We start from the raw sequence: 19,952 nt of genomic DNA, 5'->3' as shown, positions 1-19,952 counted from the left end.
TAAGTGGGTTCCTGCCACCTTTTTCTGATGCTTGCTTTAAAATAGACTTGCTCGCCCTGGCCAGTGTGTTTAGTGGTTAGAGCGTTAGACTGTGCACCGAAGGGTCTCAGATTTGATTCCTGGTCAAGGGCAGATACCTGGGTTGCTGGTTTGATCCCCAGTCTGTCAGGGTGCATGTGGAAGGCAACTAATTCATGTGTCTCTATCACAACAATGTTTCTCTTCCTCCCTTCTACTCTCTCTCAAAATCAATGGAGAAAATATCCTCGGGTGAGGATTCACAACAACAAAAAAAGACTTGTTCAAGGCAGAAGTTGGTAAAGACATGAGATCAGACATAAAAATGCCTGTAGAGACTACGGACCCAGCACCCTATGGGTTTCCTACCGCTTTCTTAACTTGGGCCTTCGACCCAGTCATAACCATGGCCACAACAGCTTCTCTCTCTTCTTCTGGTATTTGCAGTCTGTCCCAGAGCTCCCGGATCTGAGCACGCAGCCCCTCACACACTTCTTCGTTTTGTGATTTCCGCACTTCCAGCTGTGGCAAGGAAAGACAGTGGTTACCGCAAAGGCAGCAGCAGAGGCTAGCCCTCTGGTTTCCCCAAAGAAGTATCTGGACCCGATGCAGAATAAATAGTTATAAGATTGTGAAGAGGTGTGTTTTCATGACTTCTGAACACAAACTGTAAGTCTGTCATTTACAGCAGGATCTCAGACCCCAAGAATTAGGATTCAAATTTTGAAATAAAATTTTTTTCCAGTGGAGGGGGATAATACGGGAAAAAAGAGGGACATCAGTAATAATCTCAACAATAAAGATTTAAAAAATTATTTTTCAATTAAACACTAATTCAATGACTATTATTTCATCCATCATTTCAATTTCATGTTCTTATAGCTACATATAAATTAAGTTTTCTTTTAAAAAACATCATGGTTGTATATCATATACTATCTTCATCCTCCCTCCCTCATTTTCTTAACCTACATTGGGTCCTAAAGAACACTGCAGGGAAAAACTGTCCCTTTTTTTTCAAATTGCTGGATACTATGGAGATGAGATCCCAGGCCATATTTGGAATAAACATTACCTGCTGTAGCAACTTCTGTAGTGCTGCAATATTTTCCAAAGATAAACAAAAGGCATCTTCATCTTCACACACCACATCTCTTTCGAAGCTTGTATCTGGGGTGTGATCTAATTCTTCCATACACAGTATGATCTGTCTTTTTATGTTGACAAACTCCTCACGCCGAGATGCCTGTAAAATCAAATGATCAGAAGATACCCACAGGAAAGTCAAACTGACTTTTAGGAAGTATGGAGGCAAGGAGTATACCTTTGTTTCCCTCAAAGTTGCCAAATGTTTTCTGAACTGGTTCAGCTCTTCCAGGCTGGGAACGGAGTCGCTGTCAATGTCATAGTGTGGCATGCAAAGCACTTCACACAGTTCTTGATCTTGTTCTGTAAGTAGTTTCAGTTCACGTTTCCTCTCCTTTTTCTGTTTGCGCATCAGCTCCACCTGAGTGCGCAAGTCTTTTTCTAGTTGCAAGATGGTCGGCTCTCCATCCTCCTGTAGAAGAGGAAATACCATTGGTCCAAGTTCTAAGTGGATTTCCTCAAAGTAGGACAACTTAGAAATAAATCAGTTCATGGCACAGTATCATCTCTGCCTAACTTTTCCTGAGAGTTAAAAATAAAAAAGTTGTAGTATATGCCTCACAGACTGATAGCAAGAGGGAGTGTTTTAGACTAAAGCACTGCAACACTCATTAGCTGATTCACCTCTGGCAAGCTGACCCTCCTGAGAGCAGGCCCACGCCTCTCTCCCTCAGGCGGCATCTCCGAAACTCTGAGTCCCCACGAGACTTACAATCAGGGGAGCAATGTGCAGCGTCTTGTCCCGGGCCAACCCCTTGAAGCTGTCTCCATGGCCCCCTTTTCTCTGACTTCCCAAAACAGCTCCAAGGAGACTCTCTCCTATTTCTTCTAAGCCCTTCCTTGTTTTGCTGTCCCCAGCTTTAATAAACAAACTCTCAAAAAATAAATTAGCTGCTTCACCTCTCAACAGGGCAACTCTGGGTAACAGGGCCCTAGCTGGTTTTGCTCAGTGGGTAGAGCGTCGGCCTGGGAACCGAAAGGTCCCAGGTTCGATTCCAGTCAAGGGCACATGACCAGGTTACGGGCTTGATCCCCAGTGGGGGACTTGCAGGAGGCAGCCGATCCATGATTCTCTCTCATCATGGATGTTTCTCTCTCTCTCTCCCTCTGCCTTCCTCTCTGAAATCAATAAAAAATAAAAAATGACTGCTGGCACTGGTTGGCTAGGCAGCACATTTCCCCCACTTGTCGTGTCCAGGACCACCCTGACACAGAAACCCTCCACTCAGCCCCAAGGCAAAGCTCCTGCCTCCATCTCAGACCCAAACAGGAGCCCAGACCCTGTGTACCTGAAATGGCTCAACATTCAACTCGCTGCACAAGACAGCCAACTCTTTTTGACAGTTGCCTATGCTTTTGATGAGCCTTGCCTTCAGACTTTCCTCTTCAGCAATCATCATATCCAGGAGGTCCTACCAGAGAGAAGACAGCCCCATAAAATCTGGAACTAAGGGGGAAAAAAACACCGAACAACAAATAACACCAAAACACCAATCACTTCAAAATTTTAATACCCATGTCCTCCTGCAAAGACACAGGCACTAAACTCACCTTGATATGCTTATGTACAACCTGAGTTCTTTGTAACCGCTGGTCCTCAGGAATCCCAATCAATTCCCATATGTCCCGAAGGTGACTCAGCGCTTTCTGGAGACATAATAGGGACTCCTCCGCAATCACCTCACTGGAAAGCAAAAGAGAAATCAGCTGCATGAGCCACTGCCTCTGACACACTAAGAGAAGTATTTACAGCCCTGGCTGGTTTGCTCAGTGGTTAGAGCATTGCACCGCAGACCAAAGAGCCTCGGGTTCAATACCCCTTTATTCCCAGGCAAGGGTATGGTATATACCTCGGTTGAAGGCTGGATCCCTGGCCCTGGTCAGGGTGTGTGAACGGGAGGCAACCAAGTGATGTTTCTCTTTCATATCAATGTTTTTCTCCATCTCCCCTCCTCTCCATTCTCTCTCTCGGGGGACGGGGGTGCTGTCCTGCACTAGAGATTGAGGTGTAGAGCAAGCATGTCAAACTCGCAGCCCATGGGTTGCATGCCTCATTTGGCCCATGTTAGCCTTTGAGTTTGACATGCTTAGGATCTACCTAATACATAGTCACAAACCCCAAACAGAAAGCCAAAATGAGGAGACAAAGAAACAACCCCCAAATGAAAGAACTAGAGAATTCTCCAGAAGAAGAGATAAATGAAACAGAGATAAGAAATTTATCTGAATCACAGTTCAGAATAATGATCATAAAAATGCTCAACAGCATGAAAAAAGATATACTGGTAGTAACTATGAAAAAGGAACAGTCTGAGATAAAGAATGACATAACACAAATAAAGAACACATTAGAAGGAATACACAGCAGATTAGGAGAAGCTGAGGATCGAATTAGTGAATTAGAAGACAGAGTTGAAAATATTACTCAATCAGAGAACCAAAAAGAAAAAAACAGGACAGCCTTAGGGAGCTGTGGAACAATGTGAAACGTAACAATATTAGAATAGCAGGTGTGCCAGAAGAGGCAGAAAGGGAGAAAGGCATAGAGAAGGTGTTTGAAGAAATAATGGCAGAAAACTTGCCTAACCTGGTAAAGGAAAAAGTCACATTAGTGCAGGAGGCACGGAGAACCCTAAACAAGAAGAACCCAAACAGGCCCACGCCCAGACTAATCATAATTCAAATGCCAAAAATTAAAGACAAAGAGAGAATCTTAAAGGCAGCAAGAGAAAAGAAAATTGTTACCTACAAAGGACCCATTAGGCTAACACCTGATATCTCATGAGAAACTCTAAAGGCCAGAAGGAAATGGCATGAAGTACTCAACATAATGGAAAGCAAGGATCTGAGACCAAGATTACTATATCCAGCAAGGCTATCATTCAAAATAGCCGGGCAATAAAGAACTTCCCAGACAAAAAAAGGTTAAAGGAGTACATCACCACCAAGCCAGCATAACAAGAAATGCTAAAGGGATTCCTGTAATGAGAAGAAGAAACAGAGAGAAACGGAGCCATACAGAATTAAAACAGCAATAGATAAGTACCTCTCAATAATAACCCTAAGTGTTAGTGGATTATATGCTCCAATCAAAAGGTGTAGGGTAGCTGCGTGGATGCAAAAACATGACACAACTATATGCTGTCTACAAGAGACATACCTCAAAACAAAAGACACACACAGGATGAGAGTGAAGGGATAGGAAAATTTTTTCCATGCAAATGGAAAAGAAAAAAAAGCTGGAGTAGCAATACTCATATCTGACAAAATAGACTTTAAAATGAAGGCCATCACAAGAGACAACAAAGGTCACTACATATTACTAAAGGGATCGATCCAACAAGAGGATATAACCCTGGTAAACAAATATGCACCCAATAGAGGAGCACCTAAATATATAAAAAGAACTTCTAGAGGACTTTAACGGAGAGATTGACAACAATACAGTCATAGTAAGGGACTTTAACACCCCTCTGACTTCACTGGATAGATCTTCCAGACAAAAACTTAACAAGGAAACAGAGACTCTAAAGGACACAATGGATCAGATGGATTTAATTGACATTTATAGAACATTTCACCCCAATGCAGTAGAATATACATTCTTCTCAATGCACATGGATCATTCACAAAGATGGACCACATGTTAGAACACAAAACAAGTCTCTAAAAGTTCAAGAAGATTGAAATCATATCAAGCCTCTTTTCAGATCATAGTAGAATGAAATCAACTACAGTAAAAACGCCCCAAAACATCTAAAACATGGAGACTAAATAGCATGTTATTAAACAATGAATGTTGGAGAGGATCCAAGATGGCGGCGTAGGTAAACACCTAAACTGCTGCCTCGCACAATAATTTCAAAACTACAACTAAAAGACAAAACGTCTATCACCCAGAACCATGGGAAAGCTGGCTGAGTGGAAGTTCTACAACTAGAAGGAAAGAGCAAACAGCATTGAGGGGTGCACAAGCGCTGAAAAGCTGAGGTACGGAGGCACAGGAATCGGGCTGCAACGGGCGACTGGGAGCGCTGCTGTTTTCAACCCAAAGGGAGATAAGCTCCCGATTACTCTGAACTCCAGTTTCTGGAGAGACGCGGGGGACCCAAACTCCTACGGGGAGAAGCTGGGGTCGGAAAGTGAGGGAGGCTTGCTTGCAGGGCTGCGCGCAGGAATAATTGTTTATTGTGCTGGGGCGCAAGACGGGGGACGTGGTCGGAGACGCAGAGCCGGCTAACTGGCAGCCATCGCTGTTTGCCACGCCCTAGCCTAGTCACGCCCTGAGACCCTGCCCCCCACAACCTACAAACCCACCCAAGCTCCAAGCAGCGGCTTTAGCATATGAATGGCCTGCCCTATCGCAGCTTAACCTAGCAAACTTGCAGCCCAAGTCAGACAGCTCCAAAACCCTCCAAACCCCAAGCAAAGAGGAGAAAACTGTAGTTCTCGCTGTAGCTCCTGCTGGGTGGCCTCAGACAGTAGCTGACCTGCACCCCATTGGAGATCCAGAAGCCAGTGTACCTAGTGGTCAGTGTGAGACACCACATTTCAACTCCTCACATCCATAAGTGACACATTCAAGAGGCAGACTCAGTGAGCACCAAAGCCCCACTTGTTTCTCACTTGTTTCTCAGTGAGAAACAAGTCCTGCACCATAAGCGTGTCTCCAGCACAGCAGTTCTTCCATTATAGACACAGCGGGTCCTCACAGCCAATTGGCCTGGAGGTCAATTCCTCCCAGTGTACCAACAGCAATCAAGGCTTAACTAAACCAAGACTTTGCACTCAGCCCACAAAGGGGTGTACCAAAGGCGTCCACCTGGGGAGGCTGAGCTACTGGCCCCTATAGGTCACCTACCACACAAAGCCACCCCATCAACACAAGGAAGCAGCAAAATTCAGAGACAAAGAAATATGTCACGAATGAGAGAAATGGAGGAAAGCAAACTACTGGACGACATAGAGTTCAGAACCACATTTATAAGGTTACTCAAGAATCTTCTAAAAACCGCTGAGGAGCTTAGTGAGACCTTTAAGGATCTTAATGAGAATGCCAAAAAAATGGAAAAGGACCAGTCAGAAATTAAGCATACATGTCTGAAATAAAGAATATACAGAAACTCAGCTGTAGATCAACGTACCCCAAGAATCAAACCAAAGATCTGAAATATGAGGAAACAAAAAACACCCAACCAGAAAAACAAAAAGAAAAAATCCAAAAATATGAAGATAGTGTAAGAAGCCTCTGGGACAACTTTAAGCATACCAACATCCAAATTATGGGGGTGCCAGAAGAAGAGAGAGAGCAAAATATTGAAAACCTATTAGAAGAAATAATGACAGAAAACTTTCCCTACCTGGTGAAAGAAATAGACTTACAAGTTCAGGAAGCACACAGAACCCCATACAAGAGGAATCCAAAGAGGACCACACCAAGACACATCACAATTAAAATGCCAAGGGCAAAAGACAAAGAGAGAATCTTGAAAGCAGCAAGAGAAAAACGGTTAGTTACCTACAAGGCAGCACCCATACGACTGTCAGCTGATTTCTCGGCAGAAACTATGCAGGCCAGAAGGGAGTGGCAAGAAATACTCAAAGTGATGAACAGCAAGAACCTACAACCAAGATTACTCTACCCAGCAAAGCTATCATTCAGAGTTGAAGGTCAGATAAAGAGCTTCACAGAAAAGAAAAAGCTAAAGGAGTTCATCACCACCAAACCAGGATTACATGAAATGCTGGAGGGTGTTCTTTAAGAAGAGGAAGAAGAAGAAAAAGGTAAAGATAAAAATTATGAACAACAAAATGGCATCAAATACATACCTACCAACAAGTGAATCTAAAAATCAAGTGAATAAAAAATCTGAAGAACAGAATGGACTGGTGAATATAATAGAATCAGGGACATAGAAAGGGAGTGGACTGACAATTCTCAGGGGGAAGGGAGTGTGAGGGGTGCGGGAAGAGATTGGACAAAAATCTTACACCTATGGATGAAGACAGTGGCGGGGGGTAAGGGCATGGGGTGGGGTGGGGAACCAGGTGGAGGGGAGCTATGGGGGAAAAAAAGAGGAACACCTGTAATAATCTGAACAATAAAGATTTATTAAAAAAAAAAACAAAAAAACAATGAATGTTTACCAAAGAGATCAAGAAAAAATAAAACATTTCCTGAAAACACATGAAAATGGAACACACAACCACCCCAAATCTCTGGGACACAGCAAAGACAGTCCTCAGATGGAAGTTCATAGCACTACAGGCATACCTCAAAAAAACAACAACAAAACAAAACAAACAAACAAACAAAAAAACGGGCAATAAACTATTTAGCCCTACAACTTAAGGAACTAGAAAGAGAACAAGAAAAGCCCAGAGCAAGGAGAAGGAAGGAAATAATAAAGATTTGAGCAGAAATAAGTACCATAGAGACTAAAAAAAATAAGATCAATGAAACCAAGGGCTGGTTCTTTGAAAGGATAAACAAAATTGATAAACCATTAGCCAGACTCATCAAGAAACAGAGGACCCAAATAAATAAAGTCAGAAACGGAAGTGGAGAAGTAACCACTGACACCACAGAAATCCAAAGGATTGTAAGAAAATACTATGAACAACTATATGCCAACAAGGAGGACAATGTGGATGAAAGAGAAATATTCCTAGAAAAATACAATCTTCCAAAACTAAATCAGGAAGAATAAAAAAACCTGAATAGGCCAGTAACAACTGATGAAATAGAAGCAGAAATAAAAAAAACTCCACCAAACAAAAGCCCAAGTCCAGACGGCTTCATGGGGGAGTTTTACCAAACATTCAAAGAAGAACTAACACCTATACTCCTCAAACTATTTCCGAAAATCCAAGAGGAAGAAGGAACATTCCCAAACGCTTTTTATGAGGCCAGCATTTTTCTAATTTCAAAACCAGATAAAGACACTACTAAAAGAATTACAGGCCAATATCCCTAATGAACATAGATGCTAAAATCCTCAAAACATTAGCAAATCGCATCCAGCAATATATTAAGAAGATCATACACCATGATCAAGTGGGATTTATTCCAGGGGTGCAAGGCTGGTACAATACTTGCAAATCAATAAACGTGATACATCACATAAACAAATTGAAAGACAAAAATCACATGATCATGTCAATAGACGCAGAAAAAGCATTTGACAAAATCCAACACCCATTTTTGATAAAAACTCTCAGCAAAGTGGGAATAGAGGGAGCATATTGCAACATGATAAAGGCCATATATGACAAACTTACAGGCAACATCATACTCAATGGGCAAAAACTAAAACCATTCCCCCTAAGAACAGGAACAAGACAGGGATGCCCACTTTCACCACTCCTATTTGACACATATTAGAAGTGCTAGACATAGCGATCAGATAAGAAGAAGAAATAAAAGGCATCCAAATTGGAAAAGAAGTAAAACTGTCATTATTCGCAGATGACATGACACTGTACACAGAAAACCCCAAAGACTCCATAAAAAAACTACTAGACTTAATAAATGAATTCAGCAATGTAGCAGGATATAAAATTAACACCCAGAACTCTATGGCTTCTTTATACACCAATAATGAACTCACAGGAAGAGAAACTAAAAAAAAAAATAAAAAAAATAAAAAATCCCATTTACTATTGAAACAAAAAAATTAAGATACCTAGGAATAAACTTAACTAAGGAGGTAAAAGACCTATATTCGGAAAACTATAGGACGTTGAAAAAAGAGACAGAGGAAGACATAAACAAATGGAAGAATATACCGTGTTCATGGGTTGGTAAAATCAACATCATTAAAATGTCCATGCTACCCAAAGCAACCTATAGATTCAATGCAATCCCCATAAAATACTGTCGGAAACAGATCATTGTCCCACTAGCAGAAAGGTGTGGACAAGGAACCCGGAAAGCTGGTTAACCTTGGAAGCTCTGAAAGGTCAGAGCTAATCACTCACTGTTTAGTTGAGACATTGGTAGCTGAAGCAGCCTCCACCTGTTAGTCTTGTAAATTCTTGCGGATTGGCTATTATTGGAATTGCCTGCCTAAAGGCTATGGGTGTATCCCATAATCTTAATAAATGGGATAGCAAGGCCAGAGCGGGGTGTAGTCCTCTCTTGGGCTTCCACCTGACCCCCAATTCCCAAATTAATACTTTTCTAGTCTCTGTCATTTGTGTGCAGCCTCCTTCAGAACCCGAACCCTGAACCACGCGGGACGTGAAAAGGGTTCCCACAAGATACCAATGGAATATTTCACAGATCTAGAACTCTCCAAAAATTCATCTGGAATAAAAAAAGACCCTGAATAGCCGCAGCAATCCTGAGAAAGAAGAACCAAGTTGGAGGGGTCACAATACCAGATATTAAGCTTTATTACAAAGTCACTGTTGTCAAAACTGCCTGGTACTAGCACAAGAACAGACATATAGACCAAATGGCACAGAACAGAGAACCCAGAAATCGACCCAAGCCAATATGCTCAATTAATATTTGACAAAGGGGGAGAAACCAAGATGGCGGCATAGGTAAACACCTAAACTGCTGCCTCGCACAACAATTTCAAAACTACAACTAAAAGACAGAACGGACACCATCCAGAACCGCAGGAAAGCTGACTGAGTGAAAATTCTACAACTAGAAGGAAGGAGAAAAGCTCACAGAGAATTGGAGGTACGGCAAAGGGTCTTTGTGCGCGCAGAGAGGAAGGGCGGCGGAGTGCCTGGCTGGCTTTCTCTGGCGGAAGGGGGAAGGGAGCCCCCGACCGCATTGAACCCCAGTTCTGACTGCACTGAACACCTATTCCGGGCGAGCCCCTGGGGACCCACGCTCTTGTGGGGGGAGTCTGGACTCTCGGGCGGAGACTCGGGAGCCGGGGAAGGCGGAAGACTGAAAGTCCGCTCGCGCCAGTGCGCACAAAGGCTGCGGGAGGCTGCCACAGGCTTTCCCTAGCGGAAGGGAGTGAGAGGCTCCTGACGGCACAAAACCCCAGTTCTGACTGAAGTGAGCCCCAGTTCTGACTGCAGTGAACCCCAGTTCCAGGCGAACCCCCGGGGACCCACGCTCTTGTGGGGGGAGTCTGGACTCTCGGGCGGAGACTCGGGAGCCGGGGAAGGCGGAAGACTGAAAGTCCGCTCGCGCCAGTGCGCACAAAGGCTGCGGAGGCTGCCACAGGCTTTCCCTAGCGGAAGGGAGTGAGAGGCTCCTGACGGCACCGAACACCAGTTCTGACTGAAGTGAGCCCCAGTTCTGACTGCAGTGAATCCCAGTTCCAGGCGAGCCCCCGGAGACCCACGCTCTTGTGGGGGGAGTCTGGACTCTCAGGCGGAGAATCGGGAGCCGGGAAGGCAGAGGACTGAAGGCACACACGTGCTAGCAAGGGCAAGGCTGATGGGAAGCCAAGACTGAGACTCCACCCCATCCAAGCAGAGCACAGAGGCTATTGCAATTTGGCAAGTCTAATCCTATAAGGCTGTCTCCAGCACCGGACTTCTCCCAGCATAGACACAGCTGATCCTTACAGCCAACTGGCCTGGAGGTCAATTCTTCCCAGTGATACCAACAACAATAAAGACTTAATTACAACAAGGCTGTACACACAGTCCACAAAGGGGTGCACCAAGAGTGTCCACCCCAGGTTAACTGGGGAGGCAGACCCACTGGGCCAAATTGGAAACCTAGCACACAAATCTACCAACTCAGGGAAGCAGTGAAAATGCGGCGTCTAAGAATCAGATCACAAACGAAAGAAATGGAGGAAAACAAACGACTGGATATAGAATTCAAAACCACGGTTATAAGGCTTTTTAAGAATATCCTAGAAAAGGCCGATAAATATAACGAGACCCTCGAAGAGATGAAAAAGGACCAACTAGAAATTAAACATACACTGACTGAAATAAAAAATATTATACAGAGACCCAAAAACAGACAAGAGGAACACAAAAATCAAGTCAAAGAATTGAAATACAAAGAAGCAAAAAACACTCAACCGAAAAAGCAAAAAGCAAAAAAAAAATCCAAAAAGTTGAAGATAATGTAAGAAGACTCTGGGACAACTTCAAGCGTACCAACATCAGAATTATGGGGGTGCCAGAAGAAGAGAGAGAGCAAAATACTGAAAACCTATTTGAAGAAATAATGACCGAAAACTTCCCCCACCTGGTGAAAGAGATAGACTTACAAGTCCAGGAAGCCCACAGAACCCCAAACAAAAGGAACCCAAAGAGGACTACACCAAGACACATCATAATTAAAATGCCAAGAGCAAAAGACAAAGAGAGAATATTAAAAGCAGCAAGAGAAAAACAGTTAGTTACCTACAGGGGAGCACCCATACGACTGTCAGCTGACTTTTCAACGGAAACTATGCAGGCCAGACGGGAGTGGCAAGAAATACTCAAAGTGATGAATAGCAAGAACCTACAACCAAGATTACTCTACCCAGCAAAGCTATCATTCAGAATTGAAGGGCAGATAAAGAGTTTCACAGACAAGAAAAAGCTAAAGGAGTTCATCACCACCAAACCAGTATTATATGAAATGCTGAAAGGTATTCTTAAAGAAGAGGAAGAAGAAAAAAGGAAAGATAAAAATTATGAACAACAAATACATATCTATCAACAAGTGAACCTAAAAATCAAGTGAATTAAAAACCTGAGGAACAGAATAATCTGGTGAATACAATAGAATCAGGGGCATAGAAAGGGAGTGGACTGATAATTCCCAGGGGGAAAGGGGTATGGGGGGGTTCATAAAGAGACTGGACAAAAATCATACACCTATGGCCAAAACCGGTTTGGCTCAGTGGATGGAGCGTCGGCCTGCGGACTGAGGGGTCCCGGTTTCGATTCCGGTCAGGGGCATGTACCTGGGTTGCGGGCACATCCCCAGTGAGGGGTGTGCGGGAGGCGGCTGGTCGATGTTTCTCTCTCATCGATGTTTCTAGCTCTCTATCCCTCTCCCTTCCTCTCTGTAAAATATCAATAAAATATGTTAAAAAAAAAAAAAAAAAAAAAATCATACACCTATGGATGAGGACAGTGGGGGGTAGGTAAGGGCAGAAGGTGGGGTGGGAAATGGCTGGAGGGGAACTATGGGGGAAAAAAGGAGAAATAATTGTAATAATCTGAATAAAGATTTATTTAAAAAAAAAAAAAGAAAACAAACAAAAAAAAAATGCAGAAACTGAATTTAAAAAAAAAAAAAAATATTTGACAAAGGAGGCAAGAGCATACAATGGAGCCAAGATACTCTCTTCCTTGCCCTAACCGGTTTGCTCAGTGGATAGAACGACGGCCTGCGGACTCAAGGGTCCCTGGTTCGATTCCGGTCAAGGGCATGTACCTTTGGTTGCGGGCACATCCCCAGTAGGGGGTGTGCAGAAGGCAGGTGACTGATGTTTCTCTCTCATCAATGTTTCTAACTCTCTCCCGCTCCCTTCCTCTCTGTAAAAAATCAATAAAATATATATTTTTTAAAAAGATAGTCTCTTCCATAAATGGAGTTGGGAAAATTGGACAGACACATGCGGAAAAAATGAAACTAGATCACCAACTTACACCATACGCAAAAATAAACTCAAAATAGATAAAGGACTTAAATGTAAGACAGGAAACCATAAAAACCTTAGAAGAATCCATAGGCATTCAGACATATGTCGTAGCAATAACTTTACAGATATAGCTCCAAAGGCAAAGGAAACTAAGGAGAAAATAAACAAATTGGACTACATCAAAATAAAAAGCTTCTGCACAGCAAAAGAAACCATCAACAAAACAAGAAAGCCTACCGTATGGGAGAACACATTTGCCAATGTTATCTCCCATAAGGGTTTAATCTCCAACATTTACAGGGAATTCATACAACTTAACAAAAGGAAGATAAACAATCCAATAAAAATATGGGCAAAGGACTTAGACACTTTGCGAAAGAGGACATACAGAAGGCCAAGAGACATGAAAACATGCTCAAAGTCACTAATCATCTGAGAGATGCAAATCAAAACGACAATGAGGTACCATCTCACACCTGTCAGAATGGCTACCATCAACAAACGACAAGTGCTGGGAGGATGCAGAGGAAAAGGAACCCTCGTGCACTGCTGGTGGGAATGCAGACCGGTGCAGCCACTGTGGAAAACAGTATGGACTTCCATAAAACAATTAAAAACGGAACTCCCATTTGACCCAGTGATCCCACTTCTAGGAATATATCCCAAAAAATTAGAAACACGAATCAGAAAGGACATATGCACCCCTATGTTCATAGCAGCTCAATTTACAATAGCTAAGATTTGGAAACAGCCTAAGTGCCCATAAGCCGATGAGTGGATTAAAAACGGTGGGACATCTACACAATGGAATACTACGCTGCTGTAAAAAAGAAGGCACTCTTACCATCCTTGCAACAGCATGGATGGACTCAGAGAGCATTATGCTAAGTGAAATAAGCCAGTCAGAGAAAGATAAAATATCACATGATCTCACTCATTTGTGCAATATAATGAACAACATAACTGATGAACAAAAATAGAGCCAGAGAAAAAGACTATTTTAGAATATAATAGAAGTAATCCTGTTACTTGCAGATTTTTAATATTTCCTGCAACTTTTGTGGTTAGTAGAGTTTTTGTAATGTTATTTAAAATCTTTGTGTCTTGAAATATTAATGTTTATTGCATATAACATTATTATATTTAAAATCATTTTTCTTGAAATATTTAAACAAACGAACAAAAAACAATGGGAAAAATTCTCTTGGGCGAGGATTTAATTAAATAAGAGGCAGAAAGGGAGAAAGGCATAAATATATATACATTTTAAAAATTTATTTAGAGGAACTAATTTACTGTTAGAACATGTGATCCTGGTTATTCTGTCTTATTCCAATGAATATACCTATTGGTTTCTGGGAGCAAAGCAACAGAATAACTAAATAAGGTTTGCTGGGAAACTCTTATAGAGAGGTCTGTTTTTTGATTTTTTTTGTTTTTCATTTAAATTCTTTATTGTTTAAAGTATTACATATGTCTCCTTTTCCCCCCATTGACCTCTCCCCAGCCATTCCCACCCCTCAGAGAGGTCTGTTTTTAATGTAGAAAACCCAGTCACCTTAGGAAGGGTTGTAGAACCCTAGCCAGTTTGGCTCAGTGGCTAGAGCATCAGCCAGCAGTCTGAAGGGTCCCAAGCTTCGTACCTAGGTTGCAGGCTCGATCCCCTGGCCCTGGTCTGGATGCATGCAGCAGGCAACCAATCAATATGTCTCTCTCACATCGATGTTTCTCTCTGTCTCTCCCTCTTCCTTCCACTCTCTCTCAAAATCAATGGAAAAATATGCTGGGGTGAGGATTAACAAAAAACAAACAAAAAAACACACAAAAAGTAGGGTTGTAGAAAACTAAAATGGGATTTAGAAAAATAAACAGAAGCAAACAAGGTTGCTCCAAGGACTATGAGAGGTTATTTCCCCTTCTTATTTTTTCAAAAATATATTTTCATTAATTTCAGAGAGGGAGAGGGAGAGAGAAAAACATCAATGATGAGAGAATCATTTATCTGCTGCCTCCTGCATGCCCCCTACTGGGGATCGAGCCCACAACCTGGGCATGTGCCCTTGACTGGAATCAAATCGGGGACCCTTCTATCCCCAGGTCAATGCTCTAGCCACTGAGCCAAACCAACCAGGGCTCCCCTTCTTAATACTTTTGGGAAAATTGAAATCACTGTAAAAGGGGAAATTACTAAGGCCCTTGTAGATACTGGGGCTACTTTATCTGATCTTAAACCCTCCTCAATTAAGAAGCAAATCTTGGAGTAAATCTTCTATACAAATGGTAGGGACAGGTAAATCAGAACCAGTTCCCTTCTAGTTAGGGAATGTTATGGGGCAATATACAGGATGTCCCAAAAAATGTATGCATACTTTAACAGCTGCTACCTCAATTGTTGTTCCTTTCTTTTCAAATTTAACCCATTGGAATTATTAAAAGTGTGTATACATTTTTGGGGGACACCCTGTATATTTTTACTAGTTAAATCTGCCCCAATTCACCTGATAGGGCGAGATTTTCTTTTTTTAAGTGAAAGTGAGTTTATTAGTGAAGCAGTGAGATAAAGAATGGGTCACTTCACAGACAAAGCAGCTGAGATTTTCTTGAAATCAAGGACGGCCACATATCCTTTTCCAGAAGGGTGGAATGTAGTTAGAAGTAAATTATTCAGATACTGAACTAATTGGGAAAATAATGATTTTAAAGGAACCCCACTAAAGGAAACTAATCTTGAAACTGACTGAAGGTTTGTTATAGGTCATTCCAATACAACTTTAGGCCTTTTCCAGTCATGACTGTCCTTTATGCACGAGCTGGAATTTAGTCCACTAGCAGGATTACTTCTTAAATGGGGGCTTGTAACTTTAAGTATGAGGCCTGTAATTCTCCTATCCTTCCAGTAAAAAACAAAAACACTGAAATGGGAAAGGATGGAGATTTGTACAGGATCCCGTACCTATCTGGAGAGGAGCTGGGGGTGGGAGTGGGCAAGGCTAGTTCCTTGTGAGTAGGGCCCCATGTGAGAAAAGGGGAAACTTGAGGCCTACAATGGAAGCAGGGAGGGTAGGGGCCTCAAACCCCTCCTGCCTGCCTCCCTGTGCCCCCTTAGGGGGCTGCCCAGCCTAGTGCAGGGGCTAGGGAGGCAGGGAAGGAAGAAAAGAGGGTGTGAGCCCCACCTGGTGAGCCACACCAGTCAGCAGCAGGTGTGGCCAATGGGTGGGACTGCTTGTCAGAGCCAGATGGGACTCTGGCGCCTTCAAGGCTAGGGGAGCCCTCCCGGCCCCTAAGGCTTAGTGGGAAGCCGGAGGGAAGGGTGGGAAAGAAGGAACACCTGCCCCTCCCCGCCCCCAACACACACACAACAGCAGGAACCCAGTGAGCAGTATCCCCGCTACAAAGGGAGTGGGGATGCTGCAGGGGCGGGGTGCGGCCAAGGGGCAGGTCAGCTTTGTCCAGGAGAGCAGGGGAATGAACGCAAAGTGGGTGAGAGGCGTCGCTGGGAAGCGAGACCAAAGGAGAGCCGCTCCCCACTTGGACCCCCCGGGCCCCGCTGCCGCTCTGTGTAGCGAGGCGGTGCCCGGAGTGACTTGGGCTGGGCGCTGAGGCCTGGCCCGCCCCGCCGCCCAGGGGACGTCTCCTTGGAGCAGAGCCAGCGCCCAGAACATCGGGCTCGGAGCCCCAAGGAGAGGACCTTCTTACTTTTAACACAAAATGATCGTGTAACTTTCATTTTTTATTTATATATTTTAAAAGTACACCTTTTTAAATTAGCCTTATGCATGTCTTCTTTTTGAAATATATATATATTATTTCAGAGAGGAAAGAAACATCAATGAAGAGAGACAATCATCAATCGGCTGCCTCCCGCACGCCGCGCACTGCGGATGGAGCCCGCAACCCGGGCATGTGCCCTGGCCGGAATCGAACCCGGTACCAGTCCCCAGGCCGACGCTCTATCTGCCGAGCCAAACCGGCGAGGGCGTGTAACTTTTATCTGAAAGGCGAGAAGACACATTCCCATCCTGTCCCAATGACAGTGTGACGCCGTCGGTCCCGACTCCCAGTCGGTCCTCCTTCCCCGGCACCGAATCGTTAAAACGACCGGAAAGAATTCCACACGGAGTTTCTTAACTTGCATGGACACCAAGCTCTCTTTCAATTCAAGTACGACGTGAAAACTGCCCCCAGAAAAAGGGAGACAACGATAAACACAAACTCCCCGCCCGCGGACCTGCGGCTCCTCCACGCACCCGCGCTCGGCCCCACCTGGCGTCCGGGTCTGGGGTGGCCTCCGCCCCGCCGGGGCCGCTCCCCGTGCGTCGCCCACCGCCGCCGGCCCTGCCCGGTCGAGCCCCAGCCTCACTCGAGCGCGGGCCGAGGTGACACCCTCGCTCAGGGCCCAGAGGGGCCTCTGGAAGCCCCACCGGCCCCGCACCCGGGACGGGCGTCCCCCTCGCACGTCCCCAACTCCCCCACAGCCCGCACCTTCTCCTCATGATGGAAGTCTCCCAGTCACCGGACGGCGAGGTCCACGACCTACTCCACCCGGAACCGAGCGCCGCAACCAGCCCCTAGCACCGGCTCGCACAGGATCTGCCACTTCGCGAGCCGTTAGGCACCCGCGGGATTTCAAACCAAGCACCGTGGCGGAACAGGCCTGCGATTGGTGCTCCGTCCTGTCGCTCCTCGCGAAACCCCGCCCCCCGCCCACAGCGGTCTGTCGCGAGAGCTCAGACTCCGCTGCAGGGATGTGAAACTGGGGTCGCCTCCTGAGCGTTTGGCCACACCCGAGGGCGGACCGCTTTCCTCGCTCGGCCACTGGAGGCGCTACCCTGGGGCGGTTTTGTTTTTAAATTTTTTTCGTTTAATCCTCACCACAGGATATTTTTTTAAAATTGATTTTTAAAGGGGACAAATGCAATACTTTCAACAATAAAGATTTAATTAAAAATAAATTCATTTTTAGAGAGAGGAAGGGAAAGAGACAGCTTAATAGGGCACGGACCGGGGATCAAACCTGCAATCTAGGCCTGGGCCCTGACTGTGAATGGAACCCACCCACACCCACCCACCCCCACCCACACCCACACCCACAACCTTTTGGTGTACCATACAAGCTCTAACTAACTGAGCCATCGACCAGGGCGGATTTTTATTTTTATTTATTGAGAGCAAGAGAAACGTGGATTGCTGTCCCACCTAGTTATGCATTCATTGGTTGCTTCTTTTTAAAAAATATTATTTTATTGATTCTTTACAGAGAGGAAGGGAGAGGGATAGAGAATTAGAAACATCGGCCTCCTGCACACTCCCCACCGGGTATGTGCCCAAAACCAAGGTACATGCCCTTGACCGGAATTGAACCTGGGACCGTTGAGTCCACAGGCGGAAGCTCTATCCACTGAGCCAAACAGGTTAGGGCTCATTGGTTGCTTCTTGCCCGTGCCCTAAACAGAAATCCAACCCACGCCCTGGCATATGGGGACTACTCTCTAACCAAATGAGCTGCCGACCAGGGCTCCCTGCAGGTTTGATTCCAAGTGCACTCCGTTGCCTGGAAGGGGCGGAGAGCGCAGCGAGCCCACTGCCCAGGAGCTGCACATAAAAGCTTCCCTGCCCATAACAGCTGGGTGTGGCCAGAGCGGTTCCTAGAAAGGCCTGGGGCCTTGCTTCCCTTGCTCATCTGAGCAGCGAGCCTGGGAACTAATCTTTGGTGGCAATATTCCCCGGATGTAGGAAAGGAACTTTCTAGACCAGTGAACCCCTTTAATCACAATTCCGTTCAGTGAATATGATCCCCATTTTACAAAGCCGGGGAACTGTCTCAAAAAGGTTTATCAATCGCTTTTCTTCAGTGATTTTTGGTTACACAATATCCTGGTGTGTGGATATCTCATAATTCAAGTATTTTATATTGATGGGTACTTAAATCGCAATTTTTACAAATAAATGTCTTCAGACATAAATCTTTGCATCATGTATTGTTCTAAGGTTGATTCCTACAAGTGTAACTACTGAACACTCTTTCTAGAGAGGTTTAGTTATTCACTGGAGGCCCAGTGCATGAAATTCGTGCAGAGGTAGGGTCCCTAGGCCTGGCCAATGATCAGGGCCCAGCCGGGGCCTATCTTTGTTCTGCCCCCTAGCGGTCAGCGCACCTCATAGAAGGCAGTCGAGCTCCCGATTGGTAGAAATCCCGAGGGGACAATTTGCATATTAGCTGTTTATTATATAGGATGTTCCCCGCCCACCAAGCGAGCCTCACCGGCAGAGCACCTCCTTTTAGCCTGGGCAGCTCTGACCACTGCCCTCCTTTTGAACCTCTTCATTAGTTTCATGGAAAAGTGGCATTTCCTTCTTCACACTTGCTTAATTACAACTGAAACCGCACTTATTCCCCCTGGGTATTGGCCAACTGCAACTTCCAGAAACTATCTCCCTTTGCCCTTTCCATGAAGGAAAAGTAAAGGATGCTTGCTTGCACTCAGGCCCCCATTTTCCTTCCGGAAGAACCTCCACTCTCTCTCTGGGGGGCACGCTGCACCTTTCCCTTCCTCTACCCCCAGGTGCACCGCCTTTACCGTCCTCCCTTCTAAGCTCCAAGGGCCCCTCCTTTACCTCTATGATTTGTTTCCGAAGCCCATTGCTTCTGTGGATTACTTCTTCTACCTCTGTGATTTCCCAAATAAATGTTCTTATTTTAAAAAAGTAACAATAAAATAAAATAAAGAAGAACGTCATTGGTGCTTTCAACATCCTTTAACTTGTCAGCAGTGTGCCCAACATTTGCCCCACCAATATAGTGGCCCTTAGGCACGTCTAAATTTTATCCTATTCTTTGTTAATTTGCCAGTTTTTCAGAAAGCTTCAAAAATGTGGCATCTTCACACATGTTCCCAGGCCAGTGTGGTAAGGATGCAGAGATAAGACAATTTTGCTATAATGTTCTTTACCCTGTAGTTCTAAAGCCAACCAGGTCATAGATTCATTGGGTGATGGGCACTCTGAGCATACGCTCATTGTCTAAAACACTGTGTAGCCCTAACCGGTTTGGCTCAGTGGATAGAGCGCCGGCCTGCGGACTGAAGGGGCCCAGGTTCGATTCCGGTCAAGGGCATGTACCTTGGTTGCGGGCACATCCCCAGTAGGAGGTGTGCAGGAGGCAGCTGATCGACGTTTCTCTCTCATCGATGTTTCTAACTCTCTATTCTTCTC

The 19,952-nt window shown here is 44.7% G+C and overlaps 1 protein-coding gene across 5 annotated transcripts in view; it reads right to left on the bottom strand.

Annotated features, from left to right (window-relative positions):
- Positions 1 to 17,364, bottom strand: part of PRC1 (protein regulator of cytokinesis 1) — a 31,870-nt gene extending 14,506 nt beyond the window's left edge. For 2 of the 5 annotated variants that reach the window (XM_080651556.1, XM_080651558.1), the window contains exons 1-6: positions 17,223 to 17,346; positions 2,716 to 2,848; positions 2,454 to 2,576; positions 1,343 to 1,576; positions 1,094 to 1,264; positions 388 to 540 (exon numbers count right to left, since the gene is read on the bottom strand). In XM_080651556.1, the coding sequence (XP_080507682.1) occupies positions 388 to 540; positions 1,094 to 1,264; positions 1,343 to 1,576; positions 2,454 to 2,576; positions 2,716 to 2,848; positions 17,223 to 17,233 (825 nt within the window). In that variant the 5' untranslated portion in view covers positions 17,234 to 17,346. Of the gene's footprint in view, positions 1 to 387; positions 541 to 1,093; positions 1,265 to 1,342; positions 1,577 to 2,453; positions 2,577 to 2,715; positions 2,849 to 17,222 lie in introns of all 5 variants that reach the window. The other 3 variants (XM_080651557.1, XM_080651555.1, XM_080651559.1) reach the window with 3 other exon arrangements.
- Positions 17,365 to 19,952: the final 2,588 nt, after the last annotated feature.

The sequence above is a fragment of the Plecotus auritus genome (assembly GCF_963455305.1).
Source record: "Plecotus auritus genome assembly, chromosome: 15".
Taxonomy (NCBI): Eukaryota; Metazoa; Chordata; class Mammalia; order Chiroptera; family Vespertilionidae; genus Plecotus; species Plecotus auritus.
Note: the sequence above shows the minus strand (reverse complement) of the source record. Positions and strands in the feature narration are given on the sequence as shown.